The sequence below is a fragment of the Vanellus vanellus genome (genome assembly GCF_965231255.1).
Source record: "Vanellus vanellus genome assembly, chromosome: 14".
Classification (NCBI taxonomy): domain Eukaryota; kingdom Metazoa; phylum Chordata; class Aves; order Charadriiformes; family Charadriidae; genus Vanellus; species Vanellus vanellus.
The window spans coordinates 1,364,294-1,386,087 of record NC_138919.1 but is presented as its reverse complement, the minus strand read 5'-3'; the positions used below and the strand labels follow the sequence as shown (position 1 = coordinate 1,386,087).

Sequence of the window (21,794 nt, the reverse complement as noted above, 5' to 3'; positions counted from 1 at the left end):
TATATCCTGAGCACATAATTAGCTGGCAGGGCTATGATCCAGTCTCTGTCGCATCAGAGTGAATCCAGACTAGCACTAACACCTTGACCTTGGGTAGACAGCAAGCACCTGAGCTTGGAGCATGTCCCCAGAGATGGTAGCAGGCAGGGGCAGTAACGGTCCTACTGCTCACCCCAAACAGGGACGAGAGATTTGTCATGGACTACACTCTGGAGACCAGCCAGCAAAAGGAGAAGCTGCTGAAAACCATCTACACCCTCCAGCTGAAGTCGATCACCACGCTCCAGACCGCCAGCCCACTGCTGAGCAGCCAGCGTGGCATGGGCATGGTGACCCAGCACCAAGTCCACCAGCTGGCGGACAAGGCCAAAAGCCTGTGTGGAGACCTGGACAACATTAAGAACCTCCTCCACTTTTGCCAGGACAACCTGGTACGGCAGATCCCCAACCCCACTGGCAGCCGCTATGGGGGAGTAAGTGGAATCCATTGCTCTCCAGATGGCTCCATCTACGTGACAGCTGAGAGTGCTCCCTGGGTTCACGTCCTCAGCAGCACAGGCCAAACGCTGCAGTCCCTGTCCTGCCGGCAAATGCGGAAGGAAAGTAGCACTTTCTTGCCAGAAGATGTGACTGTGACTCGTATGGGAATGGTGGCTGTAGCTGACATGATGAATGGAGCCATCTGGGTCTTCAACCCTCACTCCAAAGGGGAATGGATAAAGATCAGAAAGGTTGGTTCTCCCAGGGGTATTGGAGTAGACACCACGGGCAAGATCTTGGTAGCAGACTATGCACAAGGCCAAGTCCACAGCTTTGCTCTGGACCATGCCTTCAAGACACTCAATATCCACTCAGTCCCCAACCTGCAGGGACCTCGCTACATCAGTCCAGCGCCCAATGGAGGCTTTGTGGTAAGCGAGGAGTGTGGAGACGTCAAGGTCTTCTCGAGCAGCCGTAAGCTCCTCTGCTCCCTCAGCACCAAATACAGACACCAGTTTGGCAACCCAGCTGGGGTCTGCGTTGATGTGGAAGGCAGCATCATGGTGGCAGACGAGCAGCGCCGCACAGTCCACTTGTTCCCAGAGCATGGGGGTCCCATCTGCCTGGTGTCCACAGGGCTGCGGAGGCCCGTTGGCATGGCTTGCTCCTCCTCTGGGCACCTCTTCGTGGCAGATGCAGGGGAGAACTGTGTCAAAGTCTTTAAGTACCGTGTGAGGCCCCCTTACAGCCCCACCAACCCTGCGGCACCATGTGGTGACCCCAGCCTAACACCCAGGAGAGCAGTGGGGCTGGTTCCACTGCAATCCCACTAAGCTTTGGGTCTGCTGGTGGGCTGTGAGCCCCACTGCTCCCACAGCTGGGCATTGTCTCCATACTCAACTGCCTTATTGCCCTCCAGCTTCTCCAGATGGCAGAAGCAAGGACTTAGACCAGCTCTGAGTTTCTTGGACCCACCAGAGTAGCTGAAGAACGACTGAGCTACTCGGAACTGGCCACGCGTTGGTGCCTTGGCAAACTTGTTATCACCACACCCTTGAATTCTTGTGTGTTTCTGCAAAGATAATATAAATATTCCTCTACCCAGCACACTGGTTTTATGCGGCTGTGGTTCCACCTTCCTGATGCCAGAGTGTGACTGGAGAGGTAAGGACAGGCCAGGGCAGGCAGCCATGGTCTATCTGGCACGCTGAGTTTGCAGCAGACTTCAGAATGATAAAATGAAGGGAACCCATTCCTGTTGCATTCCTGACCTCTACAGGGAACCAACAACTACTGCATGGAATAAATTGGATATGGGCATGCAGAATTGCTCACATCGACCCAGGTCCTGGGGCTGAGCCTGCCCTGCCATCCACTTCTCCCCCTGGAGAGGAGGGCTCGGGGCTCCACAGCTGCCTTTATCAGCAGAGGCCAGGGGATGGCGGGCAGGGTGTGGTGGCGGAGGGAAGGGCGTTCTCGTCCCTCCCCTCCAGCCCACGGTGCCACACAATCCTCAGCCTCTGCCAATGTCTGAGACCTGGGTCCTGTCACCACCTCTCACCCCAAAGAAACCCCAGAGAGCACCTGGCCGTGGAACAAGAGCTAAAGCCGATGGACCCTCCCAGACCCCCTCTCCCTGCAGCCCGGGAGCGAGCCCAGCAGCAGGGAGGGAGGCTGCACGGTTTGCTGGAACAGGGATAAGCCTGTCCCATCTCCTCCCTGCACGTGAGCTCCCAGAAAACCCATCTTCCCCCACCTTATTTCCAATTCTGTGGAAACCAACCAAAAAAAAACCCCAAACCTTTTCTCTAGCTGAGCCCTGAGGTGCCTGTGCCCCCCACCTCTTTACCCGCACCAACCCCCTCAAGTTGCCCAGCGTCCTCCCGAGCTCAGCAGCACACTTCTTGGCCCCAAACCACTGCCAGGTCACAGGAGGGGAGCTCCTGGGTGCCAGCATCCTCACCCACGGGCCTCTGCCAGGCTGGAGGCCAGCTGAGGCAGTGGGGATGGGTGACAATGGGGTCCTGTGAGTAAAGATGAGCCCCTGGCCTTTGGGGATGGGGGACAACAGGTGAGGAAGAGTTATAGAATCATAGGATCATAGAATGGTTAGAGTTGGAAGGGACATTGAAGATCATCGAGTTCCACCCCCCTGCCCTGGGCAGGGACACCTCCCACCAGCCCAGGTTGCTCCAAGCCCCGTCCAACCTGGCCTTCAACACCTCCAGGGATGGGGCAGCCACAGCTTCTCGGGGCAACCGCCAGGGGCTCACCACCCACACAGCCAAGAATTTCTTCCTAATATATAAATCTCCCCTCTTTTGGTGTAAAACTGTTCCCCATCATCCCATGGCTCCCTTCCCTGATCCAGAGTCCCTCCCCAGCTCTCCTGGAGCCCCTTTAGGCACTGGAAGGGGCTCTGAGGTCTCCCCGGAGCCTTCTCTTCTCCAGGCTGAACCCCCCCACCTCTCCCCGCCTGTCCTCCCAGCAGAGGGGCTCCAGCCCTCCCAGCATCTCCGGGGCCTCCTCTGGCCCCACTCCAACAGCTCCGTGGCCTTCTTGTGCTGGGACCCCCCGAGCCGGAGGCAGCACTGCGGGGGGGTCTCCCCAGAGCAGAGCGCAGCAGAGGGGCACAGTCCCCCCTGGCCCTGCTGGCCACGCTGCGGGGGATGCAGCCCGGAATGCCGGGGGCTCGCTGGGCTGCCAGCGCACATTGCCGGCTCGTGGTGAGCTTCTCACCCACCAACACCCCCAAGTCCTTCTCCTCAGGGCTGCTCTCAGTCCATTCTCCTCCCAGTCCGGGTTTGTGCTTGGGATTGCCCCAGCTCACGTGCAGGACCATGCACTTGGCCTGGGTGAAATCCATGAGGTTGGCATGAGCCCACCTCTCCAGCCTGTCCAGGTCCCTCTGGAGCCCCTGGCCTTTGGGCATGGGGGACTGTGGGGCGCCATGAGGAAAGGCGAGCCCCTGGCCTTTGGGCATGGGGGACAAGGGGTCCCGTGAGGAAGGGCGAGCCCCTGGCCTCGCCCCAGGCCCGGTGATGGCACGCCTGAGGGCCGGGCGAGCTGGCGCTCCTTATCGGCCGCCTCAGCCGGGCCCCGCCGCCTCCCCGTCCCTCCGAGCCCAGCTCCGGGGAGCAGCGCTGCCGGGTAAGCCGGGGCAGACCCCCGCCGCGGCGGCCCCGGGCTCTCACCGGTGAGGCGCCCTTGAAAACCGGGGGGGGGGGGAATAAAAGGGGAGGGAGGATGGCCGGAGCGGGGCACCGGCACCAGGCGGAACGCGGGAGTCTGGTTGCCGGCGCCGGCCGGTCCCGCCGCGCTGCACAGCCCCGGCGGCGTCTCCGAGCAACCGGCCCCCGGAAGCGGCCGGCCCGGCGGAGAGGGGGGTAGGCGGCGGGCAGGGCCGGGGCGGCGGGGAGCGGGGCGCGCAGGCCCGGCGGGGGGGTGTTGGTCCTTCCCGGCGGCTTCAACCCGGGGATCGCCGGGGCCGGGGGCGGCGGTTGGTGGTGTAGGGGCGGCCCGAGTGCCGGGCGGTGGTGGTTAACTCTGGGTGTCGGGGAGAGCAGCCCTGAGGAGAAGGACTTGGGGGTGTTGGTGGGCGAGAAGCTCACCACGAGCCGGCGATGTGCGCTGGCAGCCCAGCGAGCCCCCGGCCTCCCGGGCTGCATCCCCCGCAGCGTGGCCAGCAGGGCCAGGGGGGATTGTGCCCCTCTGCTGCGCTCTGCTCTGGGGAGACCCCCCCGCAGTGCTGCCTCCGGCTCGGGGGGTCCCAGCACAAGAAGGCCACGGAGCTGTTGGAGCGGGGCCAGAGGAGGCCCCGGAGCTGCTGGGAGGGCTGGAGCCCCTCTGCTGGGAGGACAGGCGGGGAGAGGTGGGGGGGTTCAGCCTGGAGAAGAGAAGGCTCCGGGGAGACCTCAGAGCCCCTTCCAGTGCCTAAAGGGGCTCCAGGAGAGCTGGGGGGGACTCATGATCAGGGAGGGGAGCCATGGGAGGAGGGGGAATAGTTGTACACCAAAAGAGGGGAGATATTAGGAAGAAATTCTTCACTCCGAGGGTGGTGAGCCCCTGGCGCAGGTTGCCCCGAGAAGCTGTGGCTGCCCCATCCCTGGAGGTGTTGAAGGCCAGGTTGGACGGGGCTTGGAGCAACCTGGGCTGGTGGGAGGTGTCCCTGCCCAGGGCAGGGGGGATTGGACTAGATGATCTTCAATGTCCCTTCCAAACAAACCATTCTATGATTTCACTGCTGCTGTCTCTCAGCCCTTCCGTGCCCTAAGATCACATTTAAAAACTGCAAAAAAATGGATGAGCAAGAAGTTGGTGGTCTTTGCAGGGGGACAGCCCTGCTCCTGCTCCCCTGGCACAGCTGTGGCCAGCTTGCCAGTGCTTTCTGCATCTCCTGGCTTGGTGGCCTCACACCCTGTGGGATGACCACAGAATGCTCAGGCGTGGGTTTGCCATGGGGTTGGCATCTCTTGGCATGGCTGGTGGCAATGGGGCAGCCATGTGGTGAGACCAAGGCCATGTAGAATCACAAAGGAGTTCGGGCACGCCTGGTGTTCTGTACCCTGACAGTCTCAGGGTGTCACCTCTGTCATTTTTCTACTCTTCCTTTGATACATCTTTCCACTTCCCTTCCCCTTCTGCTGGCATCTTGCAATCCCTCGGGAAAACACACATTATTTGAGGTTCTTCTGAGATCCTGCTTCCTCACAGACTCCATGTCTCCGAGGTTATCCCTCTGGTCGAGGAGGCATTGATGGAAGTCTCTCTGTGGCCTCCAAATCTCGTTGTGGGCTGGAGGGTCTGTGGGGCAGCGAGGGACAGTGCTCGCTGCCCTCAGCACCTGTGAACACTCTCTGCTTCCAGCAGCACGCTGTGAACAAAATCCCTTGTGAGCACCCTTACGCCTCTTTGAGGGGACATCTTGAGGTGTGCTTTGCAGTTTTGCCGTAAAAGGGAAAATTCAGTCCTGGGAAAAAAAAACCCACCACATTACTCCTTGCAAACACAGCAACTGTGATGCTTTTCCCGTTGGAGGCGTGAGCTGTGTGACGAGGAAACTTCACATTGCTGCCTGGAGGGGCTGACAACTCATCCGTGAGCAGGCGTTCGCTGGTGCTGTGCTTGGCAGGGCTGTGGGGCTGGGAGCAGGTTAATCACTCGCCTTCGCTGCTTCCCCATCGCCTCCTCCGTGCCCTCGCAAATTGCCAGGTGCCAAGATTTACTAGATCAATTGTCCTGTATTAAAAAGAGAGGAAAAACAAAAACCCCAGGGACCTCCACGATGTGCATCCTCTCTGCGTGTTATAAATACACTCTGTGTTCCTCTTTCCGATTGACTGGTCCCTCGCAGAGGAGCCAGCCTCGGGGGCCTGCGGAGTTTTCACATCTCTAACAAAGCACTGAAGGACGGGAAAGGACAACGGGCGCCGGATGCCGACTGTTCTGCGCCAGCGCCCTCCTTATTGCAATTATATTTCTGTTAGAAACCTCCACCTTATTTAAAGAGACATTGTCAACTGCCTCAAAGCTCCTTTTTGCAAAAGTCTTACAAAGCCTTTGAGATGACATGAAGAAAAATGTTGTAGGTAAAGAACACTGGTAAAGCAGAGGTGCTTCTCTTTTTTTAGGATCTTGTATCTAATGAATTAAAACTACTGCGTAAAGTTCAGTCAGTTAACTGCTATAGTCCTTTAACAAAATTATTGTCTCTGGTTCCAGATGAGGGGAGTGAGATGAGGAGATGAGTGATCTGACCAAAGTAGTTCAGTGAGTTTGTTGCAGAGCACAGCTCTGGGTTCCTAGATGATGTAGGAGGCTCTGAAATTAGCTGGCTTTATAGCATGAACAAGTATTTGATTGTTGGTAATGGGGGGCAATGTTCCCCAGAGGCATCATGGTGTGCTACGATGTAGTCCCTTCTCTAGAAAGTGCTCAAGCATATCCAGTGTCGGATCCAAGATCCGAGGCTGGATGGATTCCTGATCTCGGCTGCTGCGACGGGCTGTGCTTTATCAGTGTGCCGTCATGAGAGACTGCTCCAGGACTCAGGGCATTGCTGAGAAACTCCAGGCTCACCACCCCTTGCTTCAGAGACTGCAGATTATCAGGAACCTCCTAAACGCTTCTCTGGTGTATGTATATCTGTTGGCTGTCACTAATGTCATTACATGAGTGGTAGGACTGAGTGTTTTAAAACTTGATTGGGCTGCCTCACCGGTGACTTCGGTCAGCTCAAATTTTCCTTGCGGTTAATCGCCATTCTCAGGTTTTATTTCTCTGTTTATTGGCAGGTGTACTGTTCTTTCAGCATCGCTGCCATGGTACTTAAGGTCTTCTTTCCGTCATGCTGCTCCTCGGCGGAAAGCGGCATTTTGATCGGCCGCTGGATCTTGGAACAGAACTCCGCTGTTATCCTTGCTGTGGTCCATTTCCCTTTTATTCCTGCCCAGGTGAAGCAATATCTCAATGAAATCCAGCGGGTGACTAAAGTCAGCGTTTCTGTGCTCGGCTCATGGAGCAATAGCAAGCAGGAGAAAGAAGAGAGTCTGAGTGAGTTCTTGGAAGACCTTGGGACAATATTCTCCCATGAGCCATGGATTCAGATAAGCAAAGAGGGAGACAGCAAATTCTGGAGCTGTTCTACCCTTCAGAAACACTCTAACGATCCTAAAGAGGAAGAAATCATCTTAGTATACTATGACCAGCGCAAAGTCATGCTTTCCCATCTACATCCCCCTTTGGACACAACTACCTCTACTGACCACAGGGCAGAGGATGCTTCAAAACTCTCTGCCATCTTTGACTCAGTTGCGAAGAGTAAGGTACTGTTCATGACGGACAGATACGACGATGGGCCCATCAAGTTGACACACTGGCAGTCGGATGGCGTTGAAGCGAGTATCATTGTGGAGCTAATGAAGCAGGCGTCCGTGCCTGCATGCATGCTGCTGACGTTCCTGCTTTCACTTATCTCTGGGGTCTGCAGGAGCAGGTGAGTGATGCAACATCGGCCAGCTCATGTTTTGCACGGAAATATAATTCACATTTAGGCATTTTCAGTGTTTCTGCTCAACCCTGGTGAGAAACACAGTTGATATTAAGTTGTTTCTTTCATCAGTACCAGTCATGTTGTATCTCCTGGTACTGCTTATGGACCATATGTGCCTCTTGGGTACCTTCTTTTCTGATCTTTGAGATCACTGGTGTGTGAAGGGGCCTTTAGATGGTACAGCAGGTGACATAATAGGTATGGACTGTGGAGCAGGGCTCTAGCTGACAGGTGAATATGCCTCCTGTGGAGCTGCTCTGAGAAGAGGTTCTTGCTGAGTGGTCCCAGTGCAGTCTCTCTTATGCATTTCAACCCCAGGAGGCACAACCCAGCAGGCTGTGGATCAGACTGATGGGCCATGTGTGGCTGGCAGGGACAGGACACAGAGGTGTGCTGCAGATGCGCAGACCTGCCACAACGAGGGCAACAGGCGAACCCACTGATAGGAGTCTGAGTTGTGAGAAGGGTGGAGGGAAGGGCTGCTGCTTGTGCCAGTACCACCACATCCACAGATCAACCCAGTATAAAACAATGGTGTGTCAGGTTCCGTGGGCAACAACAGGCAGAGAAGCTCCAGGATAAATATTCTGTTGGAAACAGGCTGCTGCAGAGCTGCTGTTAAAGTTTGGGGAGCTCCGCTGAAAACAGGAGGCTAAGGGCTTCCTCAAACATGGTGACAAGGAATGCTGGTCTACAGGAATCCTTGGTGAAACCCCATTGTCACAAATATGAAACTGAATAGGATGCTTCAAATTTTATGCATTGCAAATGCTCACACTAAATCATGGAATGGTTTGGGTTGGAAGGGATCTTGAAGATCATGTAGTCCAACCCCCCTGCCCTGGGCAGGGACACCTCCCACCAGCCCAGGTTGCTCCAAGCCCTGTCCAACTTGGCCTTGAACATCTCTAGGGATGTGGCAGCCACAGCTTCTCAGGGCAACCTGCGCCAGGGGCTCACCACCCTCGGCGTGAAGAATTTCTTCCTGATATCTAATCTAAATCTCCCCTCTTTCAGTTTAAAACCATCACCCCTTGTCCTATTCCTACATGCCCTTGTAAAAAGTCCCTCCCCGGCTCTCCTTTAGGGACTGGAAGGCCGCAATAAGGTCTCCCTGGAGCCTTCTCTTCTCCAGGCTGAGCAACCCCAACTGTCTCAGCCTGTCTTCGTAGGAGAGGTGCTGTATCCCTCCAATCATCATCATGGCTCTCCTCTGGCCCCTCTCCAACAAATCCATGTCTTTCTGATGTTGGGAAAACATAGGAACTACTCCAGAGCTGGATGCAGTACTCCAGGTGGGGTCTCACGAGAGTGGAGTAGAGGGGCAGAATCCCCCCCCGTGCCCTGCTGGCCACACTTCTGATGCAGCCCAGGATACAGTTGGCCTTCTGGGCTGCGATCGCACACTGCTGGCTCATGTTGAGCTTCTCGTCCATCAGCACCCCCAGGTCCTTCTCCTCAGGGCTGCTCTCCAGGGCTTGCCCCAACCCAGATGTAGGACCTTGCACTTGGCCTTGTTGAACTGCAGGAGGTTGGCACGGGCCCACCTCTCCAGCCTGTCCAGGTCCCTCTGGATGGCATCCCTCTCCTCCAGTGTGTCTACCTCACCACACAGCTCGGTGTCATCGGCAAACTTGCTGAGGGTAAAAGAGAAGTTCTGAGCTTTGATAGGGGAGAAGCTTCTGCGTATAAAGCTTAATATCGCGTCTGGTCAGCCTGCCCAGAGAGGTTGTGCCGCAGAGGGGAGTGGAGTTCAGGTTTCAAGCTGCAAGGCGACACTTTGGTTTGGATAACAGCTACTCCTGTATTTATGGATAAATCTTCTCAAGTACAGCCTAAGGGTATGGGGAATGGAGTCTTTTAACGGGTTTCCAGTTGTATGATACCTTCCTAAAAAATGTCGGTGAAACTCTTCGTGTGCAAAGTTTTTCTGAACAGTTGGGTTCCGCATCGTGTTACACGAAGGGAGAACTGACCATTTTTGGAGTACTGTATTTGGAAGAGATTTAGGGTCAAACCCAAATCTGATGTAATTGGGTACCAGTGGTCCCCAGGTAACTAAGTCAGAACGTTGTGCTTGGGTAGAAGATTAGGATTCAGCCCTGAAGGTCCTTTTTCTGGCCGTCCATGGATGGTGTGTGACTACCAACAGTCAGGATGATCTTCTTCTGTGTAGGCACTTGGTCTCAAGGTCGAACTTGCCCACCTTGATTGGTGCGAGGACTCAGACCGGCCTTGGAGTCAAGTTGAGCCCAAGCCTCGCAGGTCTCCAGAAGGCCACAGCCTAAGCACAACTTGGGAGCTCGAGCTGAATCTGGCAGGTGGGGCACAGAGCGCTGCTACCCACCTTATCAGCACCTATTCTGATTTCAGCTTTTCCTAAGCCCGGTAGGGATGTTTTTTGGAGCCAGAGCAGCAGCCAGGCTGGCAGCCAGCTAGCTGTACGTCCCAGCAGGCAGAATGCGAGGCTTGCTCTGCGTAAACCTAGCTTGAACTTGTTCTTAACCTTGGGAGGTAGATACAGCTTTCTTTCTGCTTTGTTTTATTTACCTATAGTATCAGCATGATGTTTACTTAATTTATGGGTGTTTTCAAACATCAGTCTTGGAGAACAGAGATTAATACCTGGCTTTATAACAAACCTCCTGTTTGACCTTCTAAGTTATTTGATCTAATTTGGTTCAATTTACCGTGTGATGTGTGGTACACCCTCCTTTGTGCCAACACGCGCAAGGTAGGGAGGGCTCAAGGATATTGTGTGCAGGTGTCCTTCCAGTCCCCTTCTCCCTGTGCTGGGACAGGATGTCCCATAAAATAGGATCTGTCAAGTTTTTGCTGCTTCTGGTCATCAGACTTCTTTCTTTCCCAGGTTTTTGTGAAGTGAAGGGATAGCCAGCTTTGAAAAGCTAAAGAAAGGGATCAGCGGTGTCCTCTCAAGCTGTGGAGGCTTGGGGCTTTTTTGGATATGCCGGTGTTGTGTATTTGCGCTGGGGAAGCAGGGCAGCAGCGTTAGAAATCTCAGAGGGTGGGCGCTAACATCCATCCGTCCTTCCATCCGTCCTTCCATCCATCCATCCATCCATCCATCCATCCATCCATCCATCCATCCACCCAAGCTTGCGAAGTGCTCTCAAATCCTGTATATCTCAAATTAAGGCATTTCTTCAGCACCACCTTGTGCTAAGGGGTGACCATTGCAGTTCTCTCTTTGCAGGGACTTGGGTGCAGGATTTCCATTACCGCTGAAAGTCTCTAGCCTGCTGTTGCGGACATCGGGATGATTTAGTATGGAGCTAATAAACTGTGGGCTCCTTTTAAAAAAAGATCCGTTTGCAAACACCATGACCTCTGATCCTTCATCCAGAAGGGAAGCACCATTCCTGCAGTTTCTAGCAAGGAGCAAAAAGGCAGCCGGGGGTTCTGGTTAATGGAGCTTTAACATTTGCATGTGATCCTGATTTGGAAAGATTGCTTTTCGTCCGATATCTGGAAAATCCACACTCGCTTTTGGAAAAACTTGGATTGGAAAATCAAGATTTATTCGTGCAGGCAATGTTAATTTATTGCTAAAATTCCTTACGTTTGGAAATACCCCAAAGATCTCCTGGTGCTTAAATAATGAAATGACACAACATCACTGTTTTGGGGTAGTTGTTTTGTTTTGTTTGGGGGTTTTTTTGTTGTTTTGTTTTGGTTTTTATTTTGTTGGTTTTCCATTGCACTTTTGAATACCATTCCATATACCATGTGCTAAACAAGTGGGAGCATTTATGGCAATGCAGAGTCAGTATGCATAGGGGTAGGAGACCACGCAAGTAATATTTTTGGCTTTCTGCCTCAGTACTCTTAGAGATGAGAGTATCTGTAGCACATCTTGCAACTACTATATTGAGCTTTTCACAGTGTGTTTGCATTTTTATTTAAATGAGTATGTGTATGTATTTACTTTCCAAAGAAAGTATGTAAGTGGAATAGAGGTTGTCCTCTTGACGTTAGGTGGAAAGAAAAGAGAGTCGGTCGTAGTACAGGCAAGCACAGATGTGTCTTGTGATGCTCAGGGGACTGGAGCATCTTTCTTATGAGAAAAGGCTGAGGGAATTGGGTCATCTTAGTCTGGAGAAAAGATGACTGAAGGGGGATCTTAACAATGCTTATAAATCCTTCAAGGGAGGGTGCCAGGGGGATGGGAACAGTCTTTTTTCAGTGGTGCCCAGTGACAGGACAAGAGGGAACGGGCACAGATTTGACCATAGGAAGTTCCATCTAAACACGAGGAGGGACTTCTCTCCTGTGCGGGCGGCAGAGCACTGGCACAGCTGCCCAGAGGTGGGGGGGAGTCTGCCGCTCTGGAGCCATTCCAAACCTGCCTGGACCTGTCCTGTGCCACTGCTGTAGGTGCCCCTGCTCTGGCAGGGGGTGGGACTGGGGGAGCTCCAGAGGGCCCTTCCAACCCTGACCAGTCTGGGATTGTGGGCCCATCCTGTTCAATCAAGGAGATGCGTTTGCCCCTTGGGGGGCACATGTTGGGGGGTGCCCCTGGGGGTGAGGCTGCTTTGGAAATCATTTTGACTTGTGCAAGCGATTCCTCAGGCAGAAGAGAGCAGCAGCTGTCCTTTCCTTTGGTGTGGGGGACCAGGGCTGTCTGGTCGGTGGGTGACCCACAAGCCAGCTGCCTCTAGCTCGGGGAGTCGTGGTGCAGCAATGAATGGTAAGAGACACACGTTGCTGGGAGAGGACGGGAAGATCATCAGCCCGAGTGTTTATCGCAGGGCCCCAGAGTCCTTGGTTTCTTCTTGAGCTGAGGTGGTCTGGCAGCTAGTGGTTTGAATGGTAATTTTTTTTTTTTTCCACCTTCAGTCGTCTGTACATAACCACACAGGTACGGCGTTTCTCCTTCCCCCTCCTTTGTATTTCAAGTGCAATTCTCTGCTCTCGCAAAGGTTTGCCACACCAGAACGTGTCACCACTGGGCTAGGATGTAATTGGAAGAGAAAACTAGTCTGCACTTGTGCCTCGGTGAATCTGCAAAGCCAGGTCTTTGAGACCAGTGGCCAGCGCGGTCACCCGCCGTGTCTCCCTCCCCTGCACGCCGCTATTTCCTCCGCCGCTTTAGATACCCCCTCCTGACAAGTCAGCTGAAGAGCAGTGCGTGCATTTGTCTCTAAGGTGGGAGGCTGTAACGAAGAGCTGAGTAACTCGGAGGCCTCAATTTAAGAAGAATGATTCACAGTACAAATGAGTGTGTTTCAAAACCAGTGCATCTGAGATTTGAATGGGGAGGGGGAAGGGGGGACTTCAGCACTCTGGTTTTTAAGCTGACAAACCTTGCCCGAAGGATGCTTGAAAGGGCTCAGGAGGATGGGGGGTGGGAAGGGGACAGCAATCACAGCGAACCGAGCAGGATTTTGAGCGAGCCATACCCTTGCCGTTTGTGTAAAATGTATAAATAGCAGCCGGAGCGCCAGTCTGCCCATCCTGCAGTTTATTGTGGCCAGTCCTAAAGGCCCTCTGCTGCTGGCCGACGGGCTGAAGTCCTCTGGATGAAATCTGGGGAAGGCACGCACACGTCAAGGGGACATCTCCAGGCCACGCTCACTAACGATCCGAACAGCCATACAATTTCAAAAGTGAAGCAGGATACCAGGAATAATTGTAGCGTTTGGAATGGATGTAAAAAGCAAAGGAACATGCCGAAGCAGTAAGAGAGAGTAGGTGAAGGAAGTGACCAAAAGTGAACGTGGATTCCTGGACCTTTAATGAGAAACAATGAAAACACTGTGAAAATAGTGAAACCACCATTGTGTACAAGAAAGAAGAGATCCAAATTATGTCCACATCAGAATTTATTCCCCACAACAAAGATGGTGCCTTGTGTTGCTGTACCGCTACTGTGTGTTCTTTGACCGGTCTGCGTCCAGTGGTGGCATTTCAGACTACGCAAATCACCCTCATTCCTTCCTTTATAGGTTGTGTGGTAATCAAAGTGACTCCCCAGAATAATTGAGCATCATTTAGTACTTTTCTTCTGAGTCATAAAAAAGAAACATGTGAACATTTCCTCCCCTACAGGCCTAATGTGGATGTTAACTTTGAAACCTAATTAAATGCTAAATGTCATGTAGTCTACATACTGCTGGTCACCCTTGGCAAGGCAGTGGAGAGAAGCTCGAAATGAAGACCCTGAGAAAGGAAACTGGAAGTGATAAAGAAAAAAAGAAGAGAAGGATGAAGTGGAAGAAAGAGAGAAGAGGGGGGAAAAAGGGGACAGAAACGAGGGAGAACACAGCTTTTGTTATAGCAAGCTCACACTAAATAGACTTGTGATCAGCAATGCTGGGATTTGTGAAGCAGTTGCAACGTGTGTACATCACGACAACACAACACAAGTGCCTTGACTCCAGTCTCCCAGAGACTTAGAGCAGTGTGCAATCCCAGTCACGTATCCCAAAGCACAGGGAGGAAGCAGCATTGCGTTATGGCTTCCTTGGAAGGGCGAGAGCCTTGGTTTTACGGAATGGAAATGAGAGGTTGGGTTGTCTGCTTCAGCTGCCCTGATCTGGTAAGGCCGCCTTAATTCTGTTAACGTTTAAGAGAGCGGTTAACATCTAATATTTTTTAACGACAATATCTTGACACTGCCTCTGGTTGCACAACCTTAACTTGACACTGAATGTTTTGTACGCTGCACAGCCTGCTATATGGCAAAATCAAAACGGGACATTCCCGCTGTGTTTCTTGCAGGGTGCTGAAGTTTTGGCCTTTGTCTTTCTTATGGAGCAAACTCTCAACTTGTGAGCAGCTGGGACATCGCTTGCAGCACCTCCAGGTCATCAGCAGCAACAAGAAGGCTCAAAACCAGACTCAGCTAATGAGGTATGCAGTACACATAAAGCCACGCACATCTTTGCTCTAGCCCTGTCTCCTCTGGGAAACCCAAACCACGGATCCTCTGCCTGTGCAGCACTACGGGGTCCTCGCTGCACCAGGTCATGTTGCTTTCCTTGCTCTACTCCCTGCTAATTTGCACTCTGCACTCTGTTTATATTAATTATGCCTTATGCCAGATATATATGCTTTTTTCCCTAGCCTGGGAAAGGCGACTGGAATAAAAGCTTGTACTGCACCCGTGTGTGTAGTACTTTGCTATCACTACTCCCACAAGCTCATTGCTTCCACATATGCTGCTGTTAACCAAAAACTGCCATCAGTATTCAGTGGCACTTTCCATAAAAGCAGAACGGTTTAAACGCTCTCCTCTTTCACCTACTGTTTTGGGGAATCTTTCTGCGCTAACTGCAGACCAGAGACTCCAACAGCAGTAACGAAGTCAGTGTAATAGCAAAAGCAAACGTGCAGCCCAGTGAGTGGAACAGGGAGAGGCAGAGATCTGAGACAGATATCGAATGCCCTATGGCCATTACACAGCGAGTCTTGTTCTGTGTCCTTCTCTGATCCTGCGGTAATAGACTCCCAGGGAACACTTAAAATAGATTAACAGATTTGAAGGCCAAAAGTAACCGTGATTGTTTAATCTGATTTCCCGAATAACTGGCGCCACGGAATTTCATTCAGAAACTCGAGCAGTGAGGGGGCAGTTCAGCAGCCCTTCTGGGTATGTTTGTGTACCCAGAAATGCTATTTCTTACACTGACTAGTGATTGAACTAAAGTATACTGCTTGGAAAGCCACCCGATCTCAATGTGGATACTCCAAGTGCTGGTGCCCTTAGTATTGGTAAATCCCCCCTGAGTATATATATACACGCTCGGTCTAACGTTCCTCTGTGTAGCTTCAATCCCACTCTTCGCTCCCCTTCCTAAGAAAGGTTTTGTGGTGCGGGAGGCTCCGAGTGGCTCCGTGTTTGGCCACAGAAGTAGCAGCGCACCAGTGAAAGTCAAAAGATCTCTACACTGTGTCTCTTCAGTAAATTGTCCTGGTGTCCCTGGGACACTGAAGATGCTATGTAAGTGAAGCCAACAATCATCGTTGAAACATTAAACGCTGTCCTTCCTTTTTGTCTAACGCTGTTTCTCTTCATCCTGCATGCAGGAAAGCCAACATCTTTGTCTCTCTGCTGATTGATGTGGCTCTGGGGATGCTGCTGATGTCCTGGCTGTACAGAAAGAACCGAATTGGTCACCTTGCTGACACTCTCATCCCTGTGGCTGATGTAAGTCTGGCCAAAGCCGTTGCTCTTTCACCTGCTGTGGGTACTGACCAGCTCTTGATGTCTGGGGTAGTTGTAAGGAGGCAATGCCTCACGCACAAGGGTTTCGGAGCGTCCTGTCTGAAGCCATGCAAATTAGGTCTCCTCAAGAGGAGTGAAATCTTCAAATCAAGCCTGCTGGGGCTGCTCAAAAGGAACACAGCTCTGCTTTGCGTGTGCAGGGAATAGTAATTAGATGTTTACCGGAGGGCTGCTCCGGTTCCTAAAGTAACAATTATGGCATGGACAGAGCTCTGCAACTGCAGGTTGAGTGGTTATCGAGCCAGAATACTTTTATTCTGGAGTCAACAGGAGGTATCCTCAAGTTGTTGCCGTATGGGGTGTTTGGGGGGAAAAAAAAAAATAAAAACAAACAACCAAAAAGCTGTAACTTGGGTTGAATCTGATAAAGTACTGAAAAGTCAGACTTGATAAGCAGTGCAGCTGTGCTTGTGAAGGGAAATTTCATGGGGAAATCCAAAGGCGTCAGCTAGTCAGGATATAAACACCTGAAGTCCTGTCTAAGAGCTCTGGTGTACAGATGGTAAACTAGGAAAACTTGCTGCGTCCTGTGATTTTTCTCAAACATAAACTCCTCTTGCCCACTAAGATCCCTCAGCATCAGCATAAATTAATGAAGAACAACTATGACTCATAGTATCGTGCTCTTCTGGTGGCTCATTTTAGGTGCAGTACTCCAATATATCTGTTTAGTGGCAGTAAGGAACATACGAGGTACTTCAGAAGCTGGAGACCAAACCGCTAATCTGAAGTTAGCTCCGTTTTAAAACCTGCCGTGTCTTGGGAATGAATGTGCAGCCAGTGTTGAACGCTGCCATGCAGCTGCACAGCTTAATCGTTTCTCTGCCCACTTTCCTTTCATTTCTGGGAGAGAAGGTGGATCTTTCCAGTGGTTTCTTTCTAGCAGCTGGAGAACGTCCTCTCTTTGCTCTTTCTCTGTCTTCTTGGTTGGGAGGAATTTTATTCTGATTAGAGAATTCCAGCAGCAATTTCTTTTTCCTACTTATCCTGTCTTTCTTCAGAAGAGCTCATGTCTCTCTTGGTGATCTGCTTGGTCCACGTCTAACCTTTTAGTTGTTACAAGTCATAAGTCTCTGATCATTCTTGCTGTGCTTTCAGAAAATGCGTGGAGTGTCCAGCGTAGCTGTGGATCATGATTACTGCTATTTTTGTTATCTTTCATAGTCCAACTTTTAAGGAGTGCATGTTTTAAGGATTGCTGCAGACACTATTCAGCAGCAGTGGTGGGGTAGAAAGGACCACAGTTCTTGCAATGCTTTTGCATTTGAGCTATATACTAAAAATATTTTTTTTAAGTCTTATTCCTAAGTCTTTTCTCTGACAGATATTTCAGTTTAAGTTTTCTAGAGCTCTCCCTATGGCATTGCTGTAAGTGACCAGCTCTCTGAAATCTGATTTCTTAAGAAGTCTGCAAGGAAGTGGCTTTTGGCTGCGTTCCTGTTTGCACAGGTGGCTCCAGGAGGGGTTCCATCTGCCCAGTGTCTTTGGCAGATGGATGTTCTCCGTGCTCAAGGTGTATCCGATCCCAGCACCTGTCCAGGAGAGGCTTGCTTGTGAGAGTGCCTCGTTCGTTCCTCTTTCAGCAATTTAGCTCGTCTGTCACTCAGCTCACGCGTCATCGTGTCAGTTATTTTCACCATGTCTCCTACATGTGCGGGCTTCGTTACCTTGCTATCAGCAAGAGCTGTTTACTTACTTTCCTGGAAGTGCTGACTCCTCCTTGCGGGGGTGGCCCGGTAGTCAGTTGGTGCCTTTCTTCTCTGCTTCTCCACGCTTATCAGTTCAGGCCACTTACAACTCTTCTTGCTTTCCAGCCTTACTTTCTTCTTTCAAGCGTATTAGATTGTGGACGTAAAATCATTTGGAGTCCTTTTCCTGCCTTCGGTGGGCATTGATTTATATGCATTATGTGCAGGCCTTAAAAAATGCAGATCTGTGTGATCCCAAAATACACCAATGACTTCAGCATGCGGTGTGCAAGCCAGCACCACTTCTTTTCCAGTATGACAGCAAAATCTCCCCTTAGCCATTCAGCAGTAGGTTTCCTCTTTGCTGCTGAGCGTCCATCTGGTACGCATTATTCCCATCACTTGGGCTTTCTCAAGTGCTTATGTGTTGCCAAGTTCGGTAACGCAAACTTTCCCATGTGCAGAATGAGTTATTTTGCCTTCCCTAATGCTCCTTGCTATTCTGCTTTTGATGTCTGCCCCAGATCTGATGATGGCGTTGACCTTACTTCTCTATCTGTAAATAGACATTATATATATTATAAGAAGATTATTATGTAGTATAAGGTTATATGCATAACCTTATTTGAACCTTATTGATTTGATCGGTCTTAATATTGACAAACTAACCTTATATAACATATAACCATGTTGGTTCGATTGATGGATTTTAATATTGACAAAATGGTAGCTGCGTGGGTACTCGATACAGTGCTCGGTTGTTGTTTTTTTGTTGTTTTTTTTTTTCTAGCAAACATCTCTCTGGAAGGAAGCAGATGCAGGTAGGCTATTTTGGCTCTCAACAACTGCCAGGGTCACAAGCTCAGCCTGCTGACGTGAGGATCAAGCCGTGTTCCCTAGCCGTCATTCGTCATCCCCTATATATAATGGTTCTCAAATCAGCACTTAGCTAGCAATTGTTGATGATGCACAAGACATCATGGACTGCAGCTCCCACTTTCACAGCTTGATGAGCTGCGCTGCGCTGACTGTAATAACAAGTTGCTTTTGTCAGTAAATGAAGCAGATGTGATTCAGAGACACCTAGGGAGTAACTGGCGAGTAGCTGTGCGCAATACGAAGGACTGATTTTTTTCAGAGCAGGCTTTCAAATCCAAGAATGGAAAATGTGCATAATCTTCTCTCTGTAGGTGCCCTCATAATTCCTACCCTCCTCCTTCCTCTCGATCCCACCAGGCTTCCCAATGGTTGTCCTTGTTTTTGCCTTCCACAAGACAGCCGTCTTTCAAATATACCCAATTCGAAGTGCTACATTTGTCTGCTTTAAAAAGAAGAACTGCTTCTAAACCATCTTGTTTTTTTTTTCTCCTTCACCTCTTTCATCCTTGCTGATGTCTCTTTTTCTTAAGCTGTAATCTCTTTGAAACAGTGAAATATTTATCATAGATCGTGCCTCCAAAAATGTTACTGGGGCTTAGAGATAATTGGATGTAAGTTCCTATTCAGTCATGTCCTGCTAATCCATAAACAAAGCAAGCAGAGAGAACACTTCTGGAAAATATTCTTAGATGTTAAATTGTAAAATAGAGCCCCAAAGGTCTGCAACAAACCCAGGGAAAATGTGTCTGGTAGGGAGTGCTTTGGCTCTGCTTGCTCTGACTTGCAGTAGATGCTCCGCTCGGGAAGTTTGCACTGGGCATCCCGGCGCCCGCAGTGCGCCGTGTGTCCTTCTCTGTCAGTGTCATGTCACCATTAGACCCATCTGCATATGGAGACTAGAAAGAAGAGCATGACAAGAAAGGAAATACATCAACAGCGATCTCATCTGAACTGTGTTAGTCTCCAGTTTGGTAGTGTCCCTACACCCCTTTATGAAACACTTCCAGTTCACCATATCTTACTTATTAATAGGGGCCACACTCAGTATTCATGACTGCGGCGGGAGAATTGGACTCCCAGTCGCCTTTCCTGATCCTGCTTGCTATTGATCAGTCCCAAAATATCTGGCTGGGAAAAAAGCTGCAAGGTTATGCCTTAGGACTCTGTTTTGAAACGCCGTGCCCAGCCAAACAGCAGCAAGCGAGGGCACCTTCCCAGAGCTACGTGCCCCCGTCAGAATTTAGTAGCACCTCTGGGACTGGCAGCCTCCAGAAGGATTCGGTGCTGAAAAACAGCCTTGCTGAAAGACTGCTTTCAAGCATTTAAATATTTCATTAAAATCCCCAAATGCTTTTTCTGAGTTACCAATCCAACACTTTAAATATTAAATCTGATCTATTTATAAAGTAGCTAACGCTTCTGAGCCACAGAGGTAAGATCCAAGGGTTCAAATCAGTTCTGACTTGCAGCGAGACAGAGGGAAAAGGAATGAAATAAAAAGGCAATCCTTTCGGTTAAGTTGAAGATGGAGCCCTTAATTTTGCCCCTACGCTGAAAGTGAGTGTTTACAAACTCATTTTGCAAGGATCCTGTTGGTTAACAAATAAAACGGAGCCATTCCTTGGAAATAATTCCCCCGTAGGGAAATTATCTATATGAGTGATGGGGAAAGTAGGCTACAGTGCATTAGCTGTAGGCAGCATGTCTTGATTCTTCTGCACACGCACAATTTGCGGTGCAATTCACTTGCACGGACTTGACTGTAAGTGGGATTTTTGGAGATAGAAGGCTTTTACTCCCAGTCTCTGGTCATGCGGGACGGTGTGAGAGGTCACTCCTTCCTCCAGGTATGTTCCTCACCTGTTTGCTGGAGGTTACCACTCTTGGCTACCTCAATTCACCGCTGGTTTTGGCTTAGGTGAGTAGGTCAGGTGCAAACTACCGAGGAGCAGAGCCACCCTTGTCTTCTGCCCTGCCGACTGCAAGGGGAACCTCTGGCAGAGTAGTGGGGTGGAAAGAGAAAAATCAGTAAATAACATCAGCCTGGGATTAAACCACCAGAAATCGTGAGTCAAAGCCCTCGGTGATTTGGGGACAAGTTCCATTAGGCTCTTTTTCTCAATGATTCAGAGGGCTGCTTTTTTACTGGGATGCCATGGGCATCTCTCCGTGAAGCCTGCAGAAGGGCACGATAGTGGTAGGCAAGCTCGGTGCTCTACAGCATGGTTAATCTTGCCTAGTACACCAATAGAGCGTCAAGAAAGTTTATGTATGAAATACGTTTATATAATTGTTTTCTACACTGCCGTAAACACATAGAGGTTGTTTGTTAAAATTCACTTTTTTTGCCCGTGAGCGCGTTGCCATCTTCGCCCTTTTAAAATCCTGACAGCCTTCCCCGTAGTTAATTACTTGCTCAGTTCTGACTATTCAGTTGATTATCTGAAGAAGTCGATTGATGCACCAGCATTTGCCATCTATTTCAAGAACTCCCATTACACCAAGAAGTCATGCTGTGCCAGTCTACCAGAGGTGGCCGTAAGCAAACACACTAGGCTCACGTTCCCAGCGCTGAGACCACTTAAGCAGTTCAGCTTCCTCTCTGTTGGATTCAGTATAGAGTCAATAAAAGTGCATTTCTGATTTTATTTTTTTTTTTTTTCCGTTGAAGGGTGTGGTAAGAATATTTTGCAGGGGGGCAGCATGTACAGTGCACTGGACCTGTTCAGTGCGGGAACAGTCTTTTAACTCCGGTGCCTTGCTTCCGTGTGTTTGTAGCACGTAGCTGAAGAGCTCCAGGACCTGCTGCAGTGGCTAATGGGAGCACCAGCCGGACTGAAAATGAACCGAGCTTTGGATCAGGTTTTGGGACGCTTCTTCCTTTACCACATCCATCTTTGGATTAGTAAGTGCAATTGTTTAACTTTTCGGCCTCCCTTTTCATCTCTTCCCTCCCGAGTGTTCAATGTTTGCCTAGAGGTGAATAACAAATCAAAATGCACTACTGCGAGTACAAACTTGCCTGGGAGTCTTCCCGCTGTGGGAACTCAAGCCAAAGTTGGATTCCCACACAAGGAAGTCATGCATATTAAATAAAGCGCTTGTATTGATGCTTTGCAAGAAGTGCAAATCACGGCAGAGCTTACTTAGGTGGTGCCATTAGTGGTGAGTGTCCAAGGGAAGGCTTTAGGTCTTATGTGGGCTTTCGTGGTCTTTGCCATGTAAGAAGCAGCTGATAGGAGACGGATGAGAACTGTGCTCTCAGGAGGCGAATGCCAACCCTGTCCTGTTTCCGACTTCAGCTTAGTGCCACTTTATTATTTTGAGTCTCTTCTTGAAATAACACACCCCTGCTATCCTTGATAAGTGTCTTGAAGAAGGAGTACAGTCATGATGGACATGAACTCCTTAGTTATTGTGCTGATTTACTTTGTTCATCAATCAAGTA

General features: G+C 50.4%; 1 protein-coding gene across 1 annotated transcript in view; it reads left to right on the top strand.

Moving 5' to 3' along the window:
- Nucleotides 1–6,778: 6,778 nt before the first annotated feature.
- PIGQ (phosphatidylinositol glycan anchor biosynthesis class Q) overlaps nt 6,779–21,794 on the top strand; it is a 30,483-nt gene continuing 15,467 nt past the window's right edge. The window contains 6 exon segments of the mRNA XM_082490602.1: nt 6,779–7,474; nt 14,273–14,404; nt 15,403–15,451; nt 15,454–15,494; nt 15,581–15,701; nt 21,125–21,251. Coding sequence (XP_082346728.1) covers nt 6,801–7,474; nt 14,273–14,404; nt 15,403–15,451; nt 15,454–15,494; nt 15,581–15,701; nt 21,125–21,251 — 1,144 coding nt within the window. The 5' untranslated portion in view covers nt 6,779–6,800.